At 36.6% G+C, this 21,597-nt stretch overlaps 1 protein-coding gene across 4 annotated transcripts in view; it reads right to left on the reverse strand.

The window, feature by feature from the left end:
• LOC128871695 (very low-density lipoprotein receptor-like) overlaps positions 1–16,370 on the reverse strand; it is a 228,849-nt gene extending 212,479 nt beyond the window's left edge. For 2 of the 4 annotated variants that reach the window (XM_054113657.1, XM_054113656.1), the window contains exon 1: positions 16,225–16,370. Coding sequence is in view for 2 of the 4 variants with exons in the window: in XM_054113655.1 (XP_053969630.1) it covers positions 15,832–15,948; position 16,225 (118 nt within the window). In the remaining 2 variants the exon portion in view is untranslated. Of the gene's footprint in view, positions 1–15,831; positions 15,949–16,224 lie in introns of all 4 variants that reach the window. The other 2 variants (XM_054113655.1, XM_054113654.1) reach the window with 2 other exon arrangements.
• Between the last annotated feature and the right edge of the window lie 5,227 nt (positions 16,371–21,597).

Below are 21,597 nucleotides of genomic sequence, written 5' to 3' on the forward strand. Positions count from 1 at the left end.
ATTCGAGGTTATGTTTAGTTAGTCGCCAGATCTGATCTGTGTATTTCTTTATGCTTGGCATTCGATTGAATCGAGGAAGTCGAACTATTTTCGAAAAATGGGCGAAAAAGAATTTCGTGTGTAGAATTTCAAGCCTCAGCAGTTGTGGTGGCAAAATTAATAGACATTGGCTCGAACTCATTTCACATCCCATCTATTCTCCAGATTTGACTCTCGGATCTCTCGGACTACTATTTATTAAAAGGAGACAATGGCGAAAAATAGTAAGATATTTACTGCAAAGAATTAAGTAGTTTTTATTTCGCACTTTTCAAAAGGCCCTCGTGTTTTTGTGAACACAATGTATGTGGCCCCAGTTTCTGAAGTTTTTGATGTTATTTGGAATGCCCTCTAGATATATGAGCTCACCCAAAAAACTACTAAATATGAAATTTCATGCCAATCGGGTGGTATTTAGAGGTGGTGACTGGATCCGGAAGTTCAAAAAATTATACTTTTTATAAAAGTATAGTTTTTATAGTAAGTAATAGTAAATATAAGGGAAATTCTTTATAAGCTCTAATTGGTATCAAACTGGCAAGCTCACAGACCACAAATCGATAATTGCATTGAAAACCGCAGATGCGTCGCCTATTTATCCATCTGCTTTAGACAGCTTAGAATAAAAAATAAAAGTACATTAAATCTAACTAAAAATATATTTAATTTAATCTAGCTAAAGCTACCTGCAATGCCTGCAAACGTATGCTTGGAAGAAGATGGAAGATACATTATGGCTGTATAAGGCGGTTATACGACCTATTTTATCATATGGTTCGGTAGTTTGGTGGAGAGCTCTAGGGAGAGAGTACAATACCAAATTACTCGGCAGAATACAAAGATCAGCCTGTGCAATAACGGTCGGTGCAATCAGATCATGTCCTAGAGAAGCTCTGAATGCACTGACACTCGTTATTCCAATAGACCTACATATAAAGAAGACGGCAACCATGAGTGCATTTAGGTTAAATGAAGCGGGTCGCTGGAAAGGAAAAACTTATGGTCACGCTAGTCTATTATTGCGACAAACTCAGTTAACCTCGGTGAGGACTGACTACATCGTCCCGATGGTAACTTTCAACAGGAATTTTGCCACACTCTTTCCATCTAAAAAAGAATGGAATAAGGGATTCTCCCTAAACAACTTCGCTGCCACAGTCTATACAGATGGCAGTAAAATGGATTGTGGTGTTCGAGCTGGTATATATTCACATAGACTTGGAATTGAAAAATCTGTGCGTCTCCCTAATATCAGCAGTGTCTTCCAGACGGAAGTACTGGCGATTGGGGAAGCTTGTAGGCAACTAATCATGGATTTCTCTTTTAAGGGCAATATCGATATTCTTTCGGATAGCCAAACTGCAATCCAGGCACTGCACGCGGCTATAACAACCTCTACGGTGGTGGAGCAAAGTAGGAATAGCCTCACCACCTTGAGTGAAAACCATAAAGTAACCTGAATTTGGGTCCCGGGACACCGGAACATAGAAGGTAACGAAAAAGCCGATGAACTGGCAAGAGGGGGATCTGCCATGAATAGCGTTCTTGCAGTACCGGTATTCACACCATTAGGTGCAGTCAATAAAGCAATTTCCCTAAAATACCTTCGAATCGCAGATTGTAGATGGGGAGACCAGTCGAAATGCAAAATCAGCAGGACGTTATGGCCCACCTACAACCTCAAGCAATCGTCGATATTGATAAACATTAAATGACGGGACGCCTTTAGACTAACGGCAGTCATAATTGGCTTCTGGTCTATTGAAGAAAAAGCCGCCAAAATGGGCATCCCTCACAACACATACTGTCATAGTTGTAAATAACCGGAGAAAAAAGAAACAATCTTCCATTTCCTCTGTGAATGCCCTGCCTATGGAAGGACAGAATGTTAACCCTGGGCAAACCGCTGTTCGAGAGTCTCGAGCAACTATCTGGCAACTATCTGGCAACTATCTGGCTTAGACGTCAATAACCTAATAAGGTTCCTAAACCGCACAGACTGGATTTAGTCTTGCTGTAGATAACTGTTAAACAAGTTGGTAACGAGGATGTGGCAACAAAATGGTGCGGAAGCGCTAGTTGGATTCTGGATGAATCACCACTCTAACCAACCAACCAAAGCTACTAACTCAACTACAAAATCCCAAGATTAATAGAATTTCTGTTACATTTACATTTTCATTAATAGTAACCACAATAAATAGATTTGCTCATAGAAAATGGTTCAGTTGGGCTTCACAGTTTCCCTCTGCTCATGGCCTGAGCCATAAGCACAGAATTATCTCCTTAGAAATTCTACAAGCCCAATGCATTCAACTAAGCAGCAGCATAACTATTTTACACAGCCACTGTACGTGTAATTATTGTAACTGTATTAGTGTAATCTAATAAAATGGATGGTTGAAAATTAAGATTTGTTTATGTCTAGAGCTGCTAAGAAAGTGCATTTATATAAATTAACCGCAAGGCAACCGACTAATCAACAAATATTTTTGAGATTTTATGCTAATGCCTGAGTGTCGAGCGCATTATTTCTCATTTCATAGCGACGAGATGTAAAGAAACATGCAAATGCGTGTGTATTTATCTATGTTACATACCTTACACAAAAGCAGTCTAAGCTGCGGCAGACAGTAATGGTAATTATCAACAAAATCGAATTAAATATACAAAGCATGTATGGATGTGCGTGCACACTCCCGAAATATTGCATTACATTAATTACGTATACATCATGTAGTGCCAGCAGCTACCATAGACGCACATGAGTGCCACAGAACATGGCATGTTTGCAGGGGCTGTGGCTTTTGTGTGAATAATGAATGGGCACATGACCTTTACCAGCCACTTGTAGCTGCAATTATAAGTGATCTTAACACTGAAACACATCGATAATTTGTTTAAAGCTTATAAATTATTGAAATATTTGCATTTTACGTTTGTTTCATACATAAAAGTCCATATGCGGTTACACCGCAAGCAAACGAAATATACTTTCAAAAGTATTGAATTTTCAGCTTCTAGTGCTTTTATGGCCTTTAGAATTATTGCCATCACCTTGATGGTACACTTTGAGGTTGTAAACATGTATATTTGCACATACTAGCCATGCATAGGAGAATATTCGAGGCATTTTGCAGTAAGCAAATGAGTTATGAACGAAAATGTATGCGTTTCAAAGTAATAATTTCAAAAATTTTGCACTGGAAGTGCTTGTAAGTGTGCTTATACTTGAACATAATATATAGTTTATAAATATAGTAATTAATTTGAGCTCTCTTAACGAACGAAGCAGTTGGTAGATCTTGCATTGATTATAAATTAGATACTGTTGAAAATAGTCTAATAATAATGAGCCACTACGTGTCAAGTGAGTCAAGTATTTTGGACTTTTCTTCTCCTTAAAATATGCTTATTTGTAGGCTTGAGTATAATAAGAAGTAAGTTAAAAAAATTTGAACAAAAATTTAATAATTTTCAGAATTATTCAGCGTTTAAATTTTTGGTAAAGTAAAGTAGCTTCTGGAGTGATTGAGAGAAAGATTCTGCAGCAGTTTTTTGAACTTTTGCACGTTAGGGACGGTGAGTATCGTAGGCAGTGGAAAATGAGCTTTACGGTAACATAGACATAGGGCAGGAAATAGAGATGCAGCTGGTTCGTTGACTGAGTCATGTCATCCGACTGGGAAAGTATTCGTTCCGATACCAGCTGGTGGTAGCAGAAGAAGAGAAAGGCCTCCGCAGGTGGGAAAGTATTTGACTTCACTTGGTCTTTCCAACTAGCGTCGCTTAGCACCAGAAAGAAAAGAATCGCGCGCTAATCAAGAAGAAGAAGTAAGTTTTTTCGATTACGTTGAACATTTGTATACTTTTTCTTAAATTTTTCTAGGACAAAGTATATTTTTTAAAATATCATTTACAAAAAAAATTATATTTCCTTAATGAAGATTTTTGAAAAATAATTTTGTTTTGGTCATTGTGGAAGAAACCGCCTCATCCCAATTTAATTTTTTTTTTTCATAATTACTGTAACTATGCCTAGTGTTCTCTGCAATTTTTGTAATATAATCCCCATAACTTTTCTAGTTATATACAGATACGTTCAGCGCATGAATTAAAAATCAATGCAAAATAGTGCTACAGCGAAGCACTAGCATAGTAAGCAGATTTTTCATTGCTTCACGGTAAGTATTTGAAAGTAACCCGAAAAGTTATGGGAATCTCACTTTAGACTTACTGAGCATAGTCCCAGCGGTTAGTGAAAAAAATAAAAGAAAAAATAAAAATGTGCTCTCCGAAAAGTTTTGAACAAAACGAAGAATTTTCCCAAGAAATTTTGATTATTTTTCCAAAATAAATTTTCTAAAATAATTTGTTTTTAATACCTACAATAAAAAAAGGGAAATTAAAACATCTGAAGGGAGTCCATTTCAAATATGACAAACAACATTTTTTCCAGAAAAGGAAGAAATAGAAGAAATTATTTTTTTCCAGAAATAAAAGAAATTAAATTAAAACATCTGAGGGGAGTGCATTTCAAATATGGCAAGCAAAATTTTTTTCAAAAAAATTTGAGGAAAAAAATATAATGCTTTTTCAAAAAATATATAAAATTTTTTCGAAAAGTTTTTTAAAAATAATTTTTATAAAAAATATTTTTTTTTTTTAATAAATGAAATTAAATTAAAGCATCTGAGTGGAGTGGGAAAAACATTACAACTTTTTTCCAATTGGTTTTTTTTAAGAATATTTTATCACAAAAAATAAAAAAAGAACATGGTAAAAAGTACTGAAGATTTTAGGTGGGGGAAAAGAAATCACTTCAGTTATATACAAATTTTCAACAATAAATCCATCCAAAAAATATAAAAATCATTTAAGTTTACTTTTTTTATACCGAAGCCTATAACAAATGTAATTTCCGGAAGAATTGACGACAGTGCTCAGTTTGGTTCACCGGTTGGATTAGCTGATTCGGACACCAAGACACGAAATTATGCCAGTATATAATCTTGGGTACATGGATCACGAGTGACTAGTGTCGAACTAAATACATAATTTTTTCAGTATTCATTGGCATTTCCTCATGGAAAGACTTACGCCGCAACAACGTTTACAAATCGTACAATTGCTCTGCATTTTGGGGCCCGCATTTTGCTCAGCGATGAGACCCATTTTTGACTTAATGGCTACGCCAATAAGAAAAATTACCGTATGTATTTGGCCTGAAAGCAACCCGGAGCCATTCAAGGACCGACATTATATCCATTAAAAACAACCTTTGGGTGCGGCCTACGGGCTGGAGGAATCATCGGCCCATATGTTTTCAAATACGACGCTCGCGCCAATGTAACAGTGAATGGTGAACGCTACTGCGCCATGATAAACGACGTTTTAGTGCTAGAACTTGAAGACTGTGATCCCCACAACATTTGGTTGCAACAAGACGCCACTACTTGCTGTGGACTTACTGTGCCATCGTTTCGGGTAGCAATTTATCTCTCGTCTCACATCTTTGAAACTTTATTTGTGGGCATATCTAAAGTCTAAATACTTTGTGTATCAACCAGCCTTGATTGAGGTATTGAAAGCTAGCATTCCCAAAGTTATTCACGAGATACCGACCGAAGTCCTTCAGCAAGTCGCGAGTCATTCAAAATTGGTGTTTATGGATGACCGAATTACGGCGCAGTTGCAGGCAACATTTGAAAGGGATTATCTTTAAAATATAAATTTCATGAATGGTTCTATACAAAAATAATAGATACATATTGCGCAAACAGTTTGAATTTACGTTGCTTTGTTTTTCAATTTAAAATCTGATACCCCTAAATTGGTCACTTTTTACTATATATTTTTGTACATTCCTAGTACGCGTAGCACTCCAGCTCTAAGTTATTTATCAGTAATGCGGGTATTTTACTTGCTTTTTGTTTTTTAAATTAAACGCAAGGAACGGTTTATTATTAAGTCAAGTTAAAATTCATATTGACAAAGATCAGATGTGTTTGCTACCAAACAAAAACAAAACGTGCATTACCAACAACAAACGCTGAGTCATGCCAATCGTCGATATTGCCACCAATTTTTCTTGCTGTTGCAAAATGCACTCTTACTCGATAAAAACATAGCTTATTCGAGACACTGAACTCGGCAGCTCATGCAGGTTGCCATAAGAGTCGCAGCAATAAAACTAACAATGACATACTTGTACAGCAATACATACATATTAACATCAGCTTAAACGCCAACATTGACATTGAAATGTACACCACGCGTAAGCTTTAAAGCACATAACTGTAAACAGTAATAAGAGGACGGCACCGCAGCAAAATAAAACAACCGGCGAAACGCGGCAGTAGTGCTGACTATAAAAACTTGGCTTGCAGCTATGGCTTATGGAGGCTCATGTTGCATGAAAATGGTGGAGTGAATGTGAGGAAGCCATCAATTGCTAGCGAAAAAGAGTAGAAACTAAATACGAAACCTTTATATGTGTGCCCTGTATGTTTAGCCTTTGTGGAATCTTTGTATGGAAACACACTTATATGTATCGGTATGTGTTAGTGTACATATATCCAAGCAGAGCTCAATTGCGGGGATATGCCGGCGGGCAGCACAGCTATGCGCATATGGACCTGTGCCAGTTAGTGTTTTGTATGCGAGCACACACCCATATATTTCATATATATGCACGCAAAAAAACAAACAGGACCCCATTCAAGTCGGCAGCTGCATGAAAATGAGAAGGAAATTCAATAGTTAACGTACACGCACGCATACATACAGAGAAGCATTGGCGTACATGTGTTGTATCACTGATGAGCGGCACAGATTTTTTCTTTTGCTACTTCACGCAAATGAAATTTATGAAATAAAAACGAAACATGCACCGCATATTCAGCTTACGCGTGCAAGGACATACGGATCTACTTCCATACATATATTCATGTGTACATGAGTGCGTGTGAATGTTTTTGTAGCTGCGCATGTGGGTGAGCAAGTGCAAGCGTGCTTAAAGTTAATTAGCAGCAAACAGTGCGTTAGCGAGCGGCGTCACACAACTTTAATTGGCAGCGCACATAATCTGAAAGACTGAAATAGTAAACTACCGCACAGACGTGGCGTATGAGTGACATACGGTTGTGCAAGAAGCTGCTTAAGTTTCAAGTGGCTGATGGTGACTTTTTTTGTTTCTAGCAAATTATAAAAGAAAAATATATACGGAAAAAATGTGCTTGTAACATAGAAAGTATTATATCAAAGTTGTCTCAAACACTCACCTATATGTCTACATGTCACCACTCATATGCGCTGTTGCGTCGCAAAACTGCGGAAAGGAAGGTTGAATGGAAGCCGTTGGAAGCAGGCAAAATTTCGCGCTTTAGAGTGGTTGGATAAAAATTAACCTTAAATATTAAATGTGAGAGCGTCTAGACGACATTATGAAGTCGCACACACAAACATACGTATGTATGTGTAATGCGGAGGATATAGTTACATATACATCCATGCAATTGCTTTGCTTTTGTGGGACACAATGGGCAATAAACAGTCGACTGCGATTGAAGGAAAACCGCACTGTGAGTGAAAGCGAAAGGTTTATGATGTGGAATTTACGCGAAATGCCACAAGGTTCTACCAGTTTTATGCTTGGCGGCAGAATGTGTGTAATCATGTGCATAGAGTAGGCTTAAATTTTATAAAAATAAAATGAATAAAAAATCTAAAAGTTAGCAAAGCAATTTAAGACATTAAATGTTACGACGATTATACAAAGAAAAAAAGTATTAAATTTGTGTCGGAAAAAGCTGTACTTGGGAGACAAGCCAGCTGATTAGATATTTTCAAAGCGATTTATTTTAGATTTTGGGTCAGCTGAGTGAATCCATAGGCTTTGGCTGCTAGTTGCGAATTTTATCGTGAATGTGCTAGGATTAAGCCGCAGCTCGCTTGAATCAATTCAATTCTATTGTTGAAAACATTAGCGTAAAATATTAGTTTGGGGAGGAAAGAAAACCTTTATTTTTGCGCAAATGAATGAGGAAAAAAGTAGTAATATAGTTAGTTAGCACTTTTTTCACACGTTATCTCATCTTTGGCCACAAGACATGACTAAATGCTTGACAGGCTAAAATAAGAAAATTTACCATAGTTTCATTGGACCTCGATTCCGTGATCTACGCAAATTACTATGAAATCGCTCTTGCCAATTCCTGCGTAAATTCCAATCAAATGCATTGTGTGAAGAGATGAGCGTCATCATTAACGAACCGCTTACACTCCATTACTGTGCCTCAATCTTGCTAATGTGGAGGGGCATGACCAGCTATGTTGGGCATTTTATGTGCATCACTCGTAAAATTAAACTTAATTAACAGCGAAATAAAATGCTCAGCAACAACAAAAAGGGAGGGAAAAAAGAGAAGTAAGAAGAGTGCGAACATCAGCAAGATAAATGATGCATAATTATGTAGAAGGTAAGCATATTAAAAGATTCTCTGCATGCAAAAATAAATACCAGTACAATTTCCACTTAATTAATTCGCGAAAATGTTGAAATTTTTCTCTAATTTTATGTTCTAAAAATAAATTTAACCTCAGAAATACAAAGGCTTAGAGGGCAAAGAATTAAGCAGAGAGAATCAAGCTATTTAAGTGACTTTTTGAAGTGCTTAGTGTTTTCTTTGCTTGTTTTTTTTGATAGGAAGTAACCCGGTGACAGTTAATTCGACAACCCAAGCGCATGCATTTCTTTCAAGTATTATTTTAAATTGTTGTTGACAATACTTCATTCCAGTCTGTGAAAGCCTCTTCCGGTAATCCCCAAGGTAATATCTTATGGGACCTGCTCTACATTTCTCTCGTATGTTGATGAATAATAAATAAATGTTAAGTGCATAGTATAAATTTGTCTTACTCATTCAACTCAACTGACTCGCAAAATAATTTTTTTCTGACTAGTTTCTAATGACTTTTAATACTCAGAGTCAACGAAAGTTGCAACTGAGCTGGAAAATGATTTTTTCGGACTAGTTTCTGATGACTTTTGTGCGAATTTGTGTGTAATAGAGGAACAGAGAGTATGAAACCAAAAATTAAACAACTATCACTTCTAGTCTTACTTTCTTACTTTCACAGAAGTTTCCTTGAAGTTTACGGCAGACAATTACAAACAATTTTATTACAAGTTCCTGATAAAGTCAAATAAATTCGTTTTACTCTTTAATGAAATGTTTTATATTGGATTTAATGAAATCAGTTTTTAAACTAAACCTGATATATCCTATATCTATCTACATAATCCTAAAATATCGGAATTTAACATTTTCAGGTTATTGTTTTTTCACACTAAGTGACAACAGATCAACTCAACCGCCGCCCGGCGATTTACTTAGCGACAATACCGGTAGGGAATCGGTACATTGAGATTAGGAAGTTTGGCTCGGGTTAAAGCTCCACACTGACACGCCAATACTTCCTACTCGGAAAAAAGTCATATATTTAAGGCATATTTGTAAAAATTATAGCTTTCGCACTAACATCATAAACTTCATTGACTACACCTACGCTAGCTGTCTGCTTAAATAGCCCACATAGATAATCTAAACGCCTTTGCTATTCATTGCATAAATTAGTTTCTCATTATTACGAAATTGCATGATTTTCGAACTTGCAAGTCATTTAATAGAAATTCCGTTAGCTTCATTTATTCCGAATTTTTTCTGCCATAGGAGTATTCCTTTAACCGAAGTGCGTTGTATGACTTCTATTTAAATAACTCCCTCTTTTATCTCATCTTGGAAAAAGTAATATAATATGCGCTCATCCATATCCAACTTAAGTGATCATTATTGTAATAATTTTCCATTATCTCAGCTAAGAGTAGCCAAGAAAATTCTATTCTCGCCGCTTCATCCTTTTTTCTTCATACTCACTCGTTTGTTCCCACTTATGCTGTATTTGTTTTTGTTTCCCCGCTTTCCCATTTTTATGCTCAAATGTCTCATAATACAATACTCTCTTCACTCATTATGTACGCTAAAAGCGTTTGGCGCTAGGCATTCGTAGAAAAGTGCCTGCTTTTCAGAAAATTATATGCGCATTTTAAGTGGCTTTTTAAGGCAGTAAAACAGGGGCGCACACCTGTGCGGAGTGAGGAGCGTGGCTTTGTAGAACAAAAGAAAGGCAGCAGCTATTCGGAGGGTATGCAGGAGATAGTGGGATAATGAGAAGTGGCTGGAAAACTTTGGATAAGTATTTTGCGTCAAGCGATAAGGCCTTTATGACGAGGCGAAAGTTTAATGCACAGTGAGACTATATATTTTAAGGTGAATAATGTTGTCGAAGGCATCATAAAGTTAGAGTCAATATTTAGTCCAGTATTGATAGGTTTTGAAGAAAAATATGGAAAGGGAGAAAATATATTGCGTTATAAGACAGATACGAAGTATTTAAACTTTTAAGCGCAACAACTTTTCCTCAGACTCTAGTTGTTTAAGATTTGGACTCAAGTAAACAAAAACTTAGATGTGAACATTAACTTTGCTTAGCAAAAGTGAGCAGCACTTTCAGAAAACATTACTGTATTGGGCATTTTATTCTAAATTAATAAATTAAATAATTGTTTACGAATACAAAGCCACTTAGCAAATATAAGTCACGTGACCCAAGTACAGGATGACGGAAAATTAATCACCAATTTTGTTTTTGAATAATTTTTGACTAAATAAAAAAAAATAAATAAAAATGATTTTCTGCGATGGAAATCTTTATTTTGACCTTTACACGCTTTATTGCCTATCTACGAGTATTTGTCTTTTGCAGCTGTTTAGTTCAAAAGTGTAAAATATGATTGATATATGACGCCGTTTGCCGAAAATTGTAAATCTGCCCCAAGGGTGATTAATTTCGCGCTACCTTGTAGTTTGGACATTGCCGTAAATTTTTCTGAAAATTGGTTCATTTGCGGGCTTATGTATAATAAGAAGAACATTAAACATTTTATGGAAAAAATTAAAAACTTTGAGATTTGTTTAGCGTTAAAAATTTTGGTAAAGAGTTTCTTAAAGTGAAATATTTCGGCTATTTTTTCCTTTTTTGTAGATGGTTTTTTTTCTTAATTTTTAAATTAACACACTTTTAAGAAACACTTTGTTTGCAAAAAAATTTTATTTAATGTTTTCTTTTTTAAAAACATTTGTTTTTAGATATTTTTGTAATTTCAGTTTATTTGTTTTTTTATTATATTGAACAGGTAGGCACAGTGAAAACGTACTGCCAGTTGGATAGCTGATTTACTTTTTTTCTCAATTTAATATCTGGTGGGAGTGTTTCTCAGCAAAGTCAAAAAACAAAAAGGTCTTGCCAAACCTTTTAGGTAAAAATAAAATGTTTTTCCAAACAAAGATTTTTTTAAATATATTTTAACTTAGAAAATTAATAAGGTGACAAAAATTTTAAATATAAATTTTTTTTTTTTTAAATTTTTTAGGATGAAATAAAAATTAAAAAAAATTTAATAATTACGATATTTATTACTTATTAAAAATTTTGGTTGTTTAAAACATTTCTGTTTTGTTTTTATTTTTTCAGGATATGCTTTTCAAAAAAATTATATTTAGAAAATAATTATATTTTGTTGTTAAACATTAAAAAAAAAATTTTTGTTTTTGTAATTTGTGAATAACGCCTATAATTTTTCATATGTTTTTTCATTAGTAGCTGAGGTTAATGCATATTGAACAAGTAGTATCAGAAGGGCATATTTTTTCTGTTTAACTGGGGGGATATTTTTCAACAACAACAAAAAACAAAAAGGTTTTGCCAAACCTTTTAATAAGGAAATAATATGTTTTTCCTAACAAAATTTTTTGTTAAATATATATTATTTTATCCTAAAAAATTAACAATATAAAACTTTTCTTGTATTAAAAATATATACATTTTTTTTAACTATTAAGTATAAAATAAACATTTCAAAAAAAATTTTCAAAAAATTTAATAATTAGAGATTTATTTATTATTAAGAATTTTTGGTATAATTTTTAAATAAGTTTATTTTTTAATTTTATAAGACGCTTTAAAAAAAGATTTAAAGAAAAAATCAATTATTTTATTGTTAAGGATTTTTGTGAAAAAAAAAAATTTCGTAATTTTTAAAAACATCAGCCTTTTTCTTAATTCATTAATTATTGAGACCAAGGTACATTCAACAGGTAGTGTCAGTAGGGCAGCTGATTTAATTTTTTTACTTATTTGCTCGGTATTTTTTCAAAAAAGTTTAACAAATAAAAAAAAAAAATATTTTTCCAGGAACAAACTTTTATTAAATGTATTTTACTCTAGAAAATTCAAAAAAATGTTGGAAACTGTGCCAACATTTTCAACATTGAGTAAAACTCGAAATTAGTAATATTTTGTTGTTTGGTTGCAAACAAATCAATTTTCGGCAAAATTGAAAACATTGTCCACAATATTTCCTAAAAATGTTTATTTTGAGAGTGAGTTGCATAACCATTTCACTACTTAAATATATTTAATCTATTTTGAACTAAAACCTAGATGCATTTGAAATTCTTGAAAAATATTTGTAATTTAGAAATAACAAAAATTTAAATAATATTTTATCTGTTCAGTGTATTCATCCCTATTCAACATTAAAAGGGGCCAATTGGCACTGCATAGAAAACGAAATGGGACCAACAATAATAACAACAACAACACAACATAAGTGATAATAGAATATGACAGGCAAAAGTTAGAAAACCCAAACATAAAACCTTCAACGGAACCACGAGCAAATGAGCTAACAAGTCACACACACACACACACACTTAACTTCTCCCCACCACATCCTATTTCAATAGACAACTATTGTGTTATAGCGCCGCCACTTTTCCATAACAATGAATACAAATTAGGCACGCGCACGTTATGTGAGGCCGCGCGCTGCGAGCGAAGAGCGAATGTTGTTGAAGGAACCGCAGTAGCCGCGCGACACAAGCAGACGCATGTCTGAACAGTGGCGATGAACTCGCATGGAAGACAACTACTGCGTATTTAGTTGGTTAACTATAATATATTTGTTGTTGTTCTTGATGTTGCTTGTTGTGTTGGTTAGTTGGGTTGCATGGATACTTGGTTTTGTCGCCTTTTCTTCTTCTTTGTACCCGTTGGCCGTTCACGCGCGTTATGAGGCGCTTCCTGTGGCTTTGGCTGATGGCGGATGAGCTAGTGAATAGTGCCAAAATGCCGTTGCCATTCATTTGGAGTACTTTTAATATATTTTTTTATTCAATTTTCTGGAAGAAAATTTCCAATACCGACAGCAAAACAAAAAAAAAAATGAATTAATGAGTTTTTTGAGGTACTTCAAACTTAAACTTTATTCTACAAAAAATCAATGAGTTATAAGACCGTATACGTATACTTGAAGTTTCTTTAAAAATCTGGTTTGAAAATTTTGAAGTTTTGAAGCAAATTTGTTAAATGTTTTAATCTTCACAAAGTCTGAAACTTAGATTTTTATGATTTTTGTTGTAAAAAAAAGTCAGAGTTAAATAAAAATCCAAACCTGTCGGGAAGCGCCTGTGGTATGGTTATTTAATGCACTGCATACATAAAGCTTGGCAAGAAATTGCGTTTTCAGAAACAAACTTTTTTTGCAAATAAATTAAAATAATTAAAAACATTAAACTCGTCAAATTTTAAAGAAAGAAATTAAGAGCGTATGTACATACGCGTACAAGGCCATCCGAACACGACGGTGGAGCAAGGCGTAAAGAAATTGCAACAGAAGAAAAGCGTCGTTCGATAGTGATATTCTGCTTAAGGGCAGGTAAACGCATGATGTGGTCTTTCTGATGTGGTTAGAAAGGAACAATGGAGGTACAAACTACTACATACTACAGATATCCTTTCCAAATTTCTCAACCTGCACGGAGACAGAAGAAGATGCTGATCTTTTTCCAATTACCACGCGTTGCTCCGGAAACCTTTAAAATCTTAAACGGAGAAAATGCTCTAGATTTTATGCTGAAATTAGCTCATAATTGGAAGGGAATCTGCGCGCATGTAAAATGTATTCATAATAACCTAGGTGAGGTTGGTTAAAATGGTTACCCTAAGAGTGGGCACACTTGGACGAAGAAATAAAATCCGCAGAAATCTTTTGTGATACTAATGCGAAGGAAGTGCGGTGGAGGAAGACCGATAGGACGAAAGCAGAGTGACGAGCTTGGTGGGAGAGGAGGTGGGGCTGAGTATATGTAGACTACGAACGATGACTGCATTGCGCTTGTGTTGACCGCCTTATGCTTCTGATGAAGTTCATCAGATTTTTAGTATCAGCAGGCGTAGCAAAGAAGTGAAAACCAAGATGGAAAAAACTTTGTCCCGCGAGAACAGGGCATCAAAGGAGATGGTTCTACGATAATTTCACCTCTTCGTTCATACAGTTGATGCAAAAAGTACTCGAGGTGTCCTGTGAGAACACCTACGAAATCCGATACCTGAGATTTTTTCAACCACAGAAGAACCCTCGAACGATTCCGACCCAGACGTGGCCATAGGGATTTCGCGACCTTCCAAATTTGTGTACCTGCTCAGCGCTCGCTAAGTTGTCACGAAGACAGGAACCAGATGAGCTTTATATCAAAGAAATCGGAAGCAATCGAAAGTGAAGTCATTATGATCTAAGATGTGTGTAGTTTCCTAGTCGTCAGCAATACTTGGGGGCCTTTGGGCTAACCAGCTCAGTGATAGCTTTTTGATATCAAAAGATTTGTTCTTGAAACAAAATAGTTCAACGAGGAGTAGCAAGTAAACTGCTACTGTGGTTTCATAATGGATCAGCAACAGTCTAAGTGAGTTGGTGTAGAGACCGACTTTCACTTGTAACTACCTACCGACCTAGCTGAGGTATAGGCCACTTTTGTGCTACATTAACCACTTTCCAGATGCCTGTGCCGACAATGTTTTTCTGTAGTTCAATATGTACACTGGCGAGCATAACTCAGTAGCTGGTAATTTTTTGCAATATCTATGTACATAGAATTGTTTTGTAGAATCGAATTAAAATTTTTTTGATAATGTTTTTTTGAATAGTATTCATGCTTTTTGCTTTTACACTGATCTTCACTGGTCTCTTCTTTATTTCAAATACCCTAAAGCTATCAAGGAATTTAAAAAAATAAATAAATTATCACAGTCATCAACAAATTTTCAAGAGTAAACGTAAAAAATGATTTTTCTCACTTTCAGAAGAATTTTTTCCATACCCTTTCCTGGGTGGCGAATACGAATGAATTTTCATGCAGTAGTTGATAATATCTAACTTATTTTATATATGCATATATATTGACAAATTCCTGAATTAATTATATGCAACACAATGCATCTAAATGCTTTTCAATTTCGGAATATAGTTAGGGCATGAAGCGTAGCACCACTTCGCTGGTGAAATGTGCGCCAATGAATTGTCGTAAATTCTAAATATTTCCGATGACTTTATGCGATGAGTTCACCATACACTCGTATTTCTTTTATATACAATATTTTGCATGCAATTCAAATTAGATTTTTAGTTTTAAGTCTTTCATTTTTACATCACATAAAACTACACTTAACTCGTCTATATAAATATTTTATTAGTATTTCGTCATGCCATAATATTCTTACGGAATGGAAAAATCCTCCTTTTCTGAAATTTTTGCATTTTTTGTTTGTTAGTTTTGTTTAGTAAATTTTCAATTATTTTCTTTCATATAAAATTGGAAAATAATTGCTTACTGCAATCAGCTTCATCGGATTTGTCACGACAATCGGCACTGCCATCGCAAACCCACGAACGTGGAATGCATTGCTCGCCATTTTTGCACTTCACCTCGAACGGTGAGCAGAGATTCACTGTGGATTAGGTAAAAGTGTAATAATAGTAAAGGTAGATGTAAAGAGAGAATAGTTTTTCGAATTACAAATTTGTAGGCAATTTATTTATTATACATTTTTGTGTGTACGTTTTTCGTATGAATTTTGAAATTTTTTGTCATATCATCAATTTTTTTCTATTAGAAAAAATTACTTTTTTTTCTTTGGAAACTAGACGTGCTTTAGTGTAGAAGTGTGTGTTTATTTCCAAATTTTGTATTTTAAAAATGTTTAGCAATAAAAAGCTCAACTTACTGCATAGAGACGTTGCCTCGTCGGAGCCATCGGCGCAATCACTCTCTTGGTCGCAGCGCCATCTCTTTGGTATGCAAAAACCATTGTTGCATCTGAACTGTTCAACGCCACAGGTGGATTCTGAAAAGAGGCCAAGTAGAAAATAATTACTATTGGAAAAATAGCATCAAAGTAAAAATTTTGGGGAAAAATTTAATACCTAGCAAAAGGTAAGTATTTAGGTATTTTTATTAATAAATTGTTTTTGATTAAAAAAATTAAGTATTTGGGTATTTTTTATTTTTTTTTATAAATTGATTTTTATTAAAAAATTAGGTATTTAGGTATTTTTGATTTTTTTTAATAAATTGATTTTTACTGAAAAATTAGATTTTTAGGTATCTTTTTAATTTTATTAATAAATTAATTTTTAATGAAAAATTTGGTATTTAGGTATTCTTTATCTTTACTAATAAATTGATTTTTACTGAAAAATTAGATTTTTTTAATATTATTAATAAATTGATTTTTACTGAAAAATTAGGCATTTAGGTAATTTTTATTTTTATTAATAAATTGGTTTTTAATGAAAAATTAGGTATTTACCCATTATATATTAGGATTTTTTTAATTAGATATTTAGGTACTTTTTATTATTGTTTTATTCTTGAAGTAACTATAATAAACCGCTATTTGGTTTACTGAACTAAAAGAGCCATGTTTTCCTCTAAGGATTTGAAAAATTCGACGGTGCTTTCGGTAAAATATGTTCGGTAAGTATGTTGTGGACAGGGAGACTTTGATTTTTTTTCAATGAGTTATTCCCTGCATCGGTCAACGCCGCAGCAATGAGTATTCGTTTGGGACTACCACTAGGTTGGTGCCAAGTAGGTTTGCTGCTCATTGCGGAAATAAAATATCAAATGTTAGAAAATAATTTTCTAATAGGATTCGTCTCGCGTTAAGCAGTAGTCAGGTAGACTTCTTCTTCTTAATTGGCGCGATAACCGCTTACGCGATTTTGGCCGAGATTAACAAAGCGCGCCAGTCGTTTCTCTCTCGTGCTAACCGGCGCCAATTGGACACACCAAGTGAAGCCAAGTCCTTCTCCACCTGATCTTTCCAACGCAGAGGAGGCCTTCCTCTTCCTCTGCTACCACCAGCTGGTACCGCATCGAATACTTTCAAAGCCGGAGCGTTTGTATCCATTCGGACGACATGACCCAGCCAACGAAGCCGCTGGATCTTTATTCGCTGCGCTATGTCTATGTCGTCGTAAAGCTCATACAGCTCATCGTTCCATCGTCTACGATATTCGCCATTGCCAACGTGCAAAGGTCCAAAAATCTTACGCAGAATCTTTCTCTCGAACACTCCAAGCGTCGCTTCATCGGATGTTGTCATCGTCCAAGCTTCTGCGCCATACGTTAGGACGGGCATGATGAGAGTCTTGTAGAGTGTTAGTTTTGTTCGTCGAGAGAGGACTTTACTGCTCAGTTGCCTACTTAGTCCAAAGTAGCACTTGTTGGCAAGAGAGATTCTACGTTGGATTTCAAGGCTGACATTGTTATCGGTGTTAATGCTGGTTCCTAGATAAACGAAGTCTTTTACAACCTCAAAATTATAACTGTCAACAGTGACGTGGGTGCCGATACGCGAGTGCGCCGACTGTTTGTTTGAAGACAGGAGGTACTTCGTTTTGTCCTCGTTCACCACCAAACCCATTCGCTTTGCCTCTTTATCCAGTTTGGAGAAGGCAGAACTAACAGCGCGGTTGTTAAGGCCGATGATGTCAATATCATCGGCATACGCCAGCAATTGTACGCTCTTATAAAAAATTGTGCCTGAGCGATTAAGTTCTGCGGCTCGTACGATGCTCTCCAACATCAGGTTAAAGAAGTCACACGACAGCGAGTCACCCTGTCTGAAACCTCGTTTGGTATCAAACGGCTCGGAGAGGTCCTTCCCAATTCTGACGGCGCTGCTGGTGTTGAGCAACGTCATCTTACATAGCCGTATTAGTTTTGCGGGGATACCAAATTCAGACATCGCGGCATACAGGTAACTCCTTTCCGTACTGTCGAATGCAGCTTTGAAGTCGACGAAAAGGTGGTGTGTGTCGATTCTCCTTTCATGGGTCTTTTCCAAGATTTGGCGTATTGAGAATATTTGGTCAATGGTGGACTTTCCAGGTCTGAAGCCACACTGATAAGGTCCAATCAGTTGGTTGACGGTGGGCTTCAGCCTTTCACACAATACGCTCGCTAGAACCTTATAGGCGATATTTAGAAGACTAATCCCGCGGTAATTGGCACAAATTGCAGGATCGCCCTTCTTATGGATTGGGCAGAGCACACTTAAATTCCAATCGGCAGGCATGCTTTCATCCGACCATATTTTGCATAGGAGCTGATGCATGCACCTTACCAGCTCCTCGCCGCCATGTTTGAATAGCTCAGCCGGCAGTCCGTCGGCGCCCGCGGCTTTGTTGTTTTTTAGCCGTGATATTGCTATTCTCACCTCGTCATGGTCGGGTAACGGAACGACAATTCCGTCGTCAACGATTGGGGTATCGGGATCTTCACATTCTCTATAACATGCGCAGCTGTCACCGTTTAACAGGTTCGAGAAGTGTTCCCTCCATAATTTAAGATTGCTCTGTACGTCAGTCACCAGATCGCCGTCTTTGTTCTTACAGGAAAACGCCCCGGTCTTGAAACCTTCTGTAAGCCGCCGAACTTTCTGGTAAAATTTTCGGGCGTTGTTCCTGTTGGCCAGCATCTCAAGCTCCTCGCACTCACGTATTTCGGCCTCTCGTTTCTTCTGTCGGATAATACGTCTCTCTTCCTTTTTCAGCTCTCTGTAGCGATCCCACATGGCTCGCGTTGCGCCCGATCGCAGCGTGGCTCTATAGGCGGCATCCTTTCTTTCTGCGGCAGCATGACATTCCTCGTCGTACCAATTGTTTTTTCGGGCTCGCCGGAATCCGATTTCTTCTTCGGCGGCGGTACGTAGTGAACGAGAAATGTTGCTCCATTGCTCGCGCATGCCGGTTTGTTGGGCAGTGCTCTCCGAGAGCAGGAGTGAGAGTCGAGTGGCGAATCTTCTGGCTGTCTGTTGTGATTGCAGCTTTTCGATGTCGAACATTCTTTGCGTAGGTAGATGTACGTTTTTTGCTGCACAGAGGCGGGTGCGCAGCTTGGCTGCAACAAGGTAATGATCCGAGTCGATGTTGGGCCCTCGGATCGTGCGTACATCTAATACACTAGAAGCGTGTCTTCCATCTATCACAACATGATCGATCTGGTTTCGCGTTTTTCGATCAGGAGACAGCCAGGTAGCTTGGTGTATCTTTTTATGCTGGAATCTGGTGCTGCAGACTACCATGTTTCGGGCCCCGGCGAAGTCGATCAGCCTCTGTCCGTTACCGGATGTTTCGTTATGCAGGCTGAATTTTCCGACTGTGGGACCAAAAATTCCCTCCTTGCCCACCCTGGCGTTGAAGTCGCCAAGCACGATTTTTATGTCGTGGCGGGGGCAGCGCTCATAGGAACGTTCCAAGCGCTCATAGAAGGAATCTTTGGTCGCATCGTCCTTCTCTTCCGTCGGGGCGTGGGCGCAAATTAGCGAGATGTTAAAAAATCGCGCTTTGATGCGGATTATTGCGAGACGCTCGTCCACCGGAGTGAACGACAGTACTTGGCGACGAAGTCTCTCTCCCACAACAAATCCGACACCGAATTTGCGCTCCTTTACATGGCAGCTGTAGTAGACGTCGCAAGGTCCTATGGTTTTCTTACCTTGCCCCGTCCATCGCATCTCTTGGATGGCAGTGATGTCAGCCTTTACTCTCACGAGGACATCAACCAGCCGGGCAGAGGCACCTTCCCCATTAAGGGACCGGACATTCCAGGTGCATGCCCTCAAATCATATTCCTTAGTTCGTTTGCAGGGGTCGTCATCAGTAAAGGCAGTTCTCATCCGAGGCTTTGTAATTCTTTTCATTGGGGGGAATTTTTAAGTGGCGGGTCCCAAACCCAGCGCACAACCAGCTATCCTGGAATGCTTCGCCTTCTCACGTTAGCTCACTCCCGAACGGGTGTTCGGGAGCTACCCAGAGGATACGTGGGCTAATCCCGGCCGTTGTGAGCTGCTTGAACCATATGTAGAAGAATCGTCCTGGCCACTCCCAAGTGAATGGCGATCAGTAACTTTCCCCACTTGCGTGGACTTCTACACATGGAACCATCCTCCAAGGTAGACTAGATTTCATTTATTTAACTTAACTTAATATTTTACCCAACCTGTTATGGAAAGCTGTGTTAGAGGTTAGTTAAAGCATAACTTAACCCAACTTAAGGAACTTAAAGGGTCTCAGTGGTCTCGAGCTCGGAAATTTAGTGTATTTTCAGGAATTTTTTTACAATTAAAAAATGAGAAACGATATTTAAATGTTTTTTGGCTTTTTATTTAACTTCTGTTCCATATAAAAATGGAAAAAATCTTTGTTTTTTTTTTTAATAATTTTAAAAATGGTGCTGAAGATGACCCTCCCTAAAAATTGGACCTGGACGTGGTTGCTCATTTTGGCTCTTCTATTTATCTGAAACACAAAAGCAAAAAAAAATTATTAATCCGTATGACTGTGGATATGTCCCGTTATTAGTATAAGGGAGCAAAAAAAAATTTGGCAAAATAGCGCGGTTTTGAATTTGACACACTTGAAATCGGTTTTTTCAGGTTCTTAATGAAATAATAATTTGATTCTAGTACGAGCGATTACCATTGATGTGGTGAGCAATATATTAATATTTCAGACAATTCGGTTGAATAGTTAATGTTTTTTTTGACAGCCCCAGGCGCGCGGACCGCTCTCTACCTAGTTAATGGGCTTCTTAAGATTCTGTACTTTCCAAATATTGCAAATGCAAAAAATCGATATTTTGAAATTTCTGGACCATAGATTTAAGGTTCTTAAATCTCGCCCATACGTAAATTGGGAGCGCTGAATGAATAAAAATTGTATATATATAATGAGAGATGTAGTTCTTTCTTAAGCAAAAATACAAAAACTTGAATTTGATATCCGTTCAGCGCTTCACTGGAACCCAGATATGTTGAAAATTTTCTTAGACCAGCCAAAGCAATTCAGTTCTGAATGGGTTAAGTTTTTCTTTTTTACAACTTAATTTACACCAAAGTCAGCAGAACCTTTCAGCAGCACCAGCGAAAATTTGGCAGTTTTGGAAAAAACCATATTTCATAACAACTAAACTCCCATTCCAATATCAACAGCAGCATCGTCACGCCCTGCAACCGCCCAGTCTGCCATTAAATTCTAAACGAATTTCCGTTTTTTTATCATAAATTTTTATTCCATCGTCATCGTAAATA

This window comes from Anastrepha ludens, chromosome 2 (genome assembly GCF_028408465.1).
Source record: "Anastrepha ludens isolate Willacy chromosome 2, idAnaLude1.1, whole genome shotgun sequence".
In the NCBI taxonomy this organism is placed as follows: domain Eukaryota; kingdom Metazoa; phylum Arthropoda; class Insecta; order Diptera; family Tephritidae; genus Anastrepha; species Anastrepha ludens.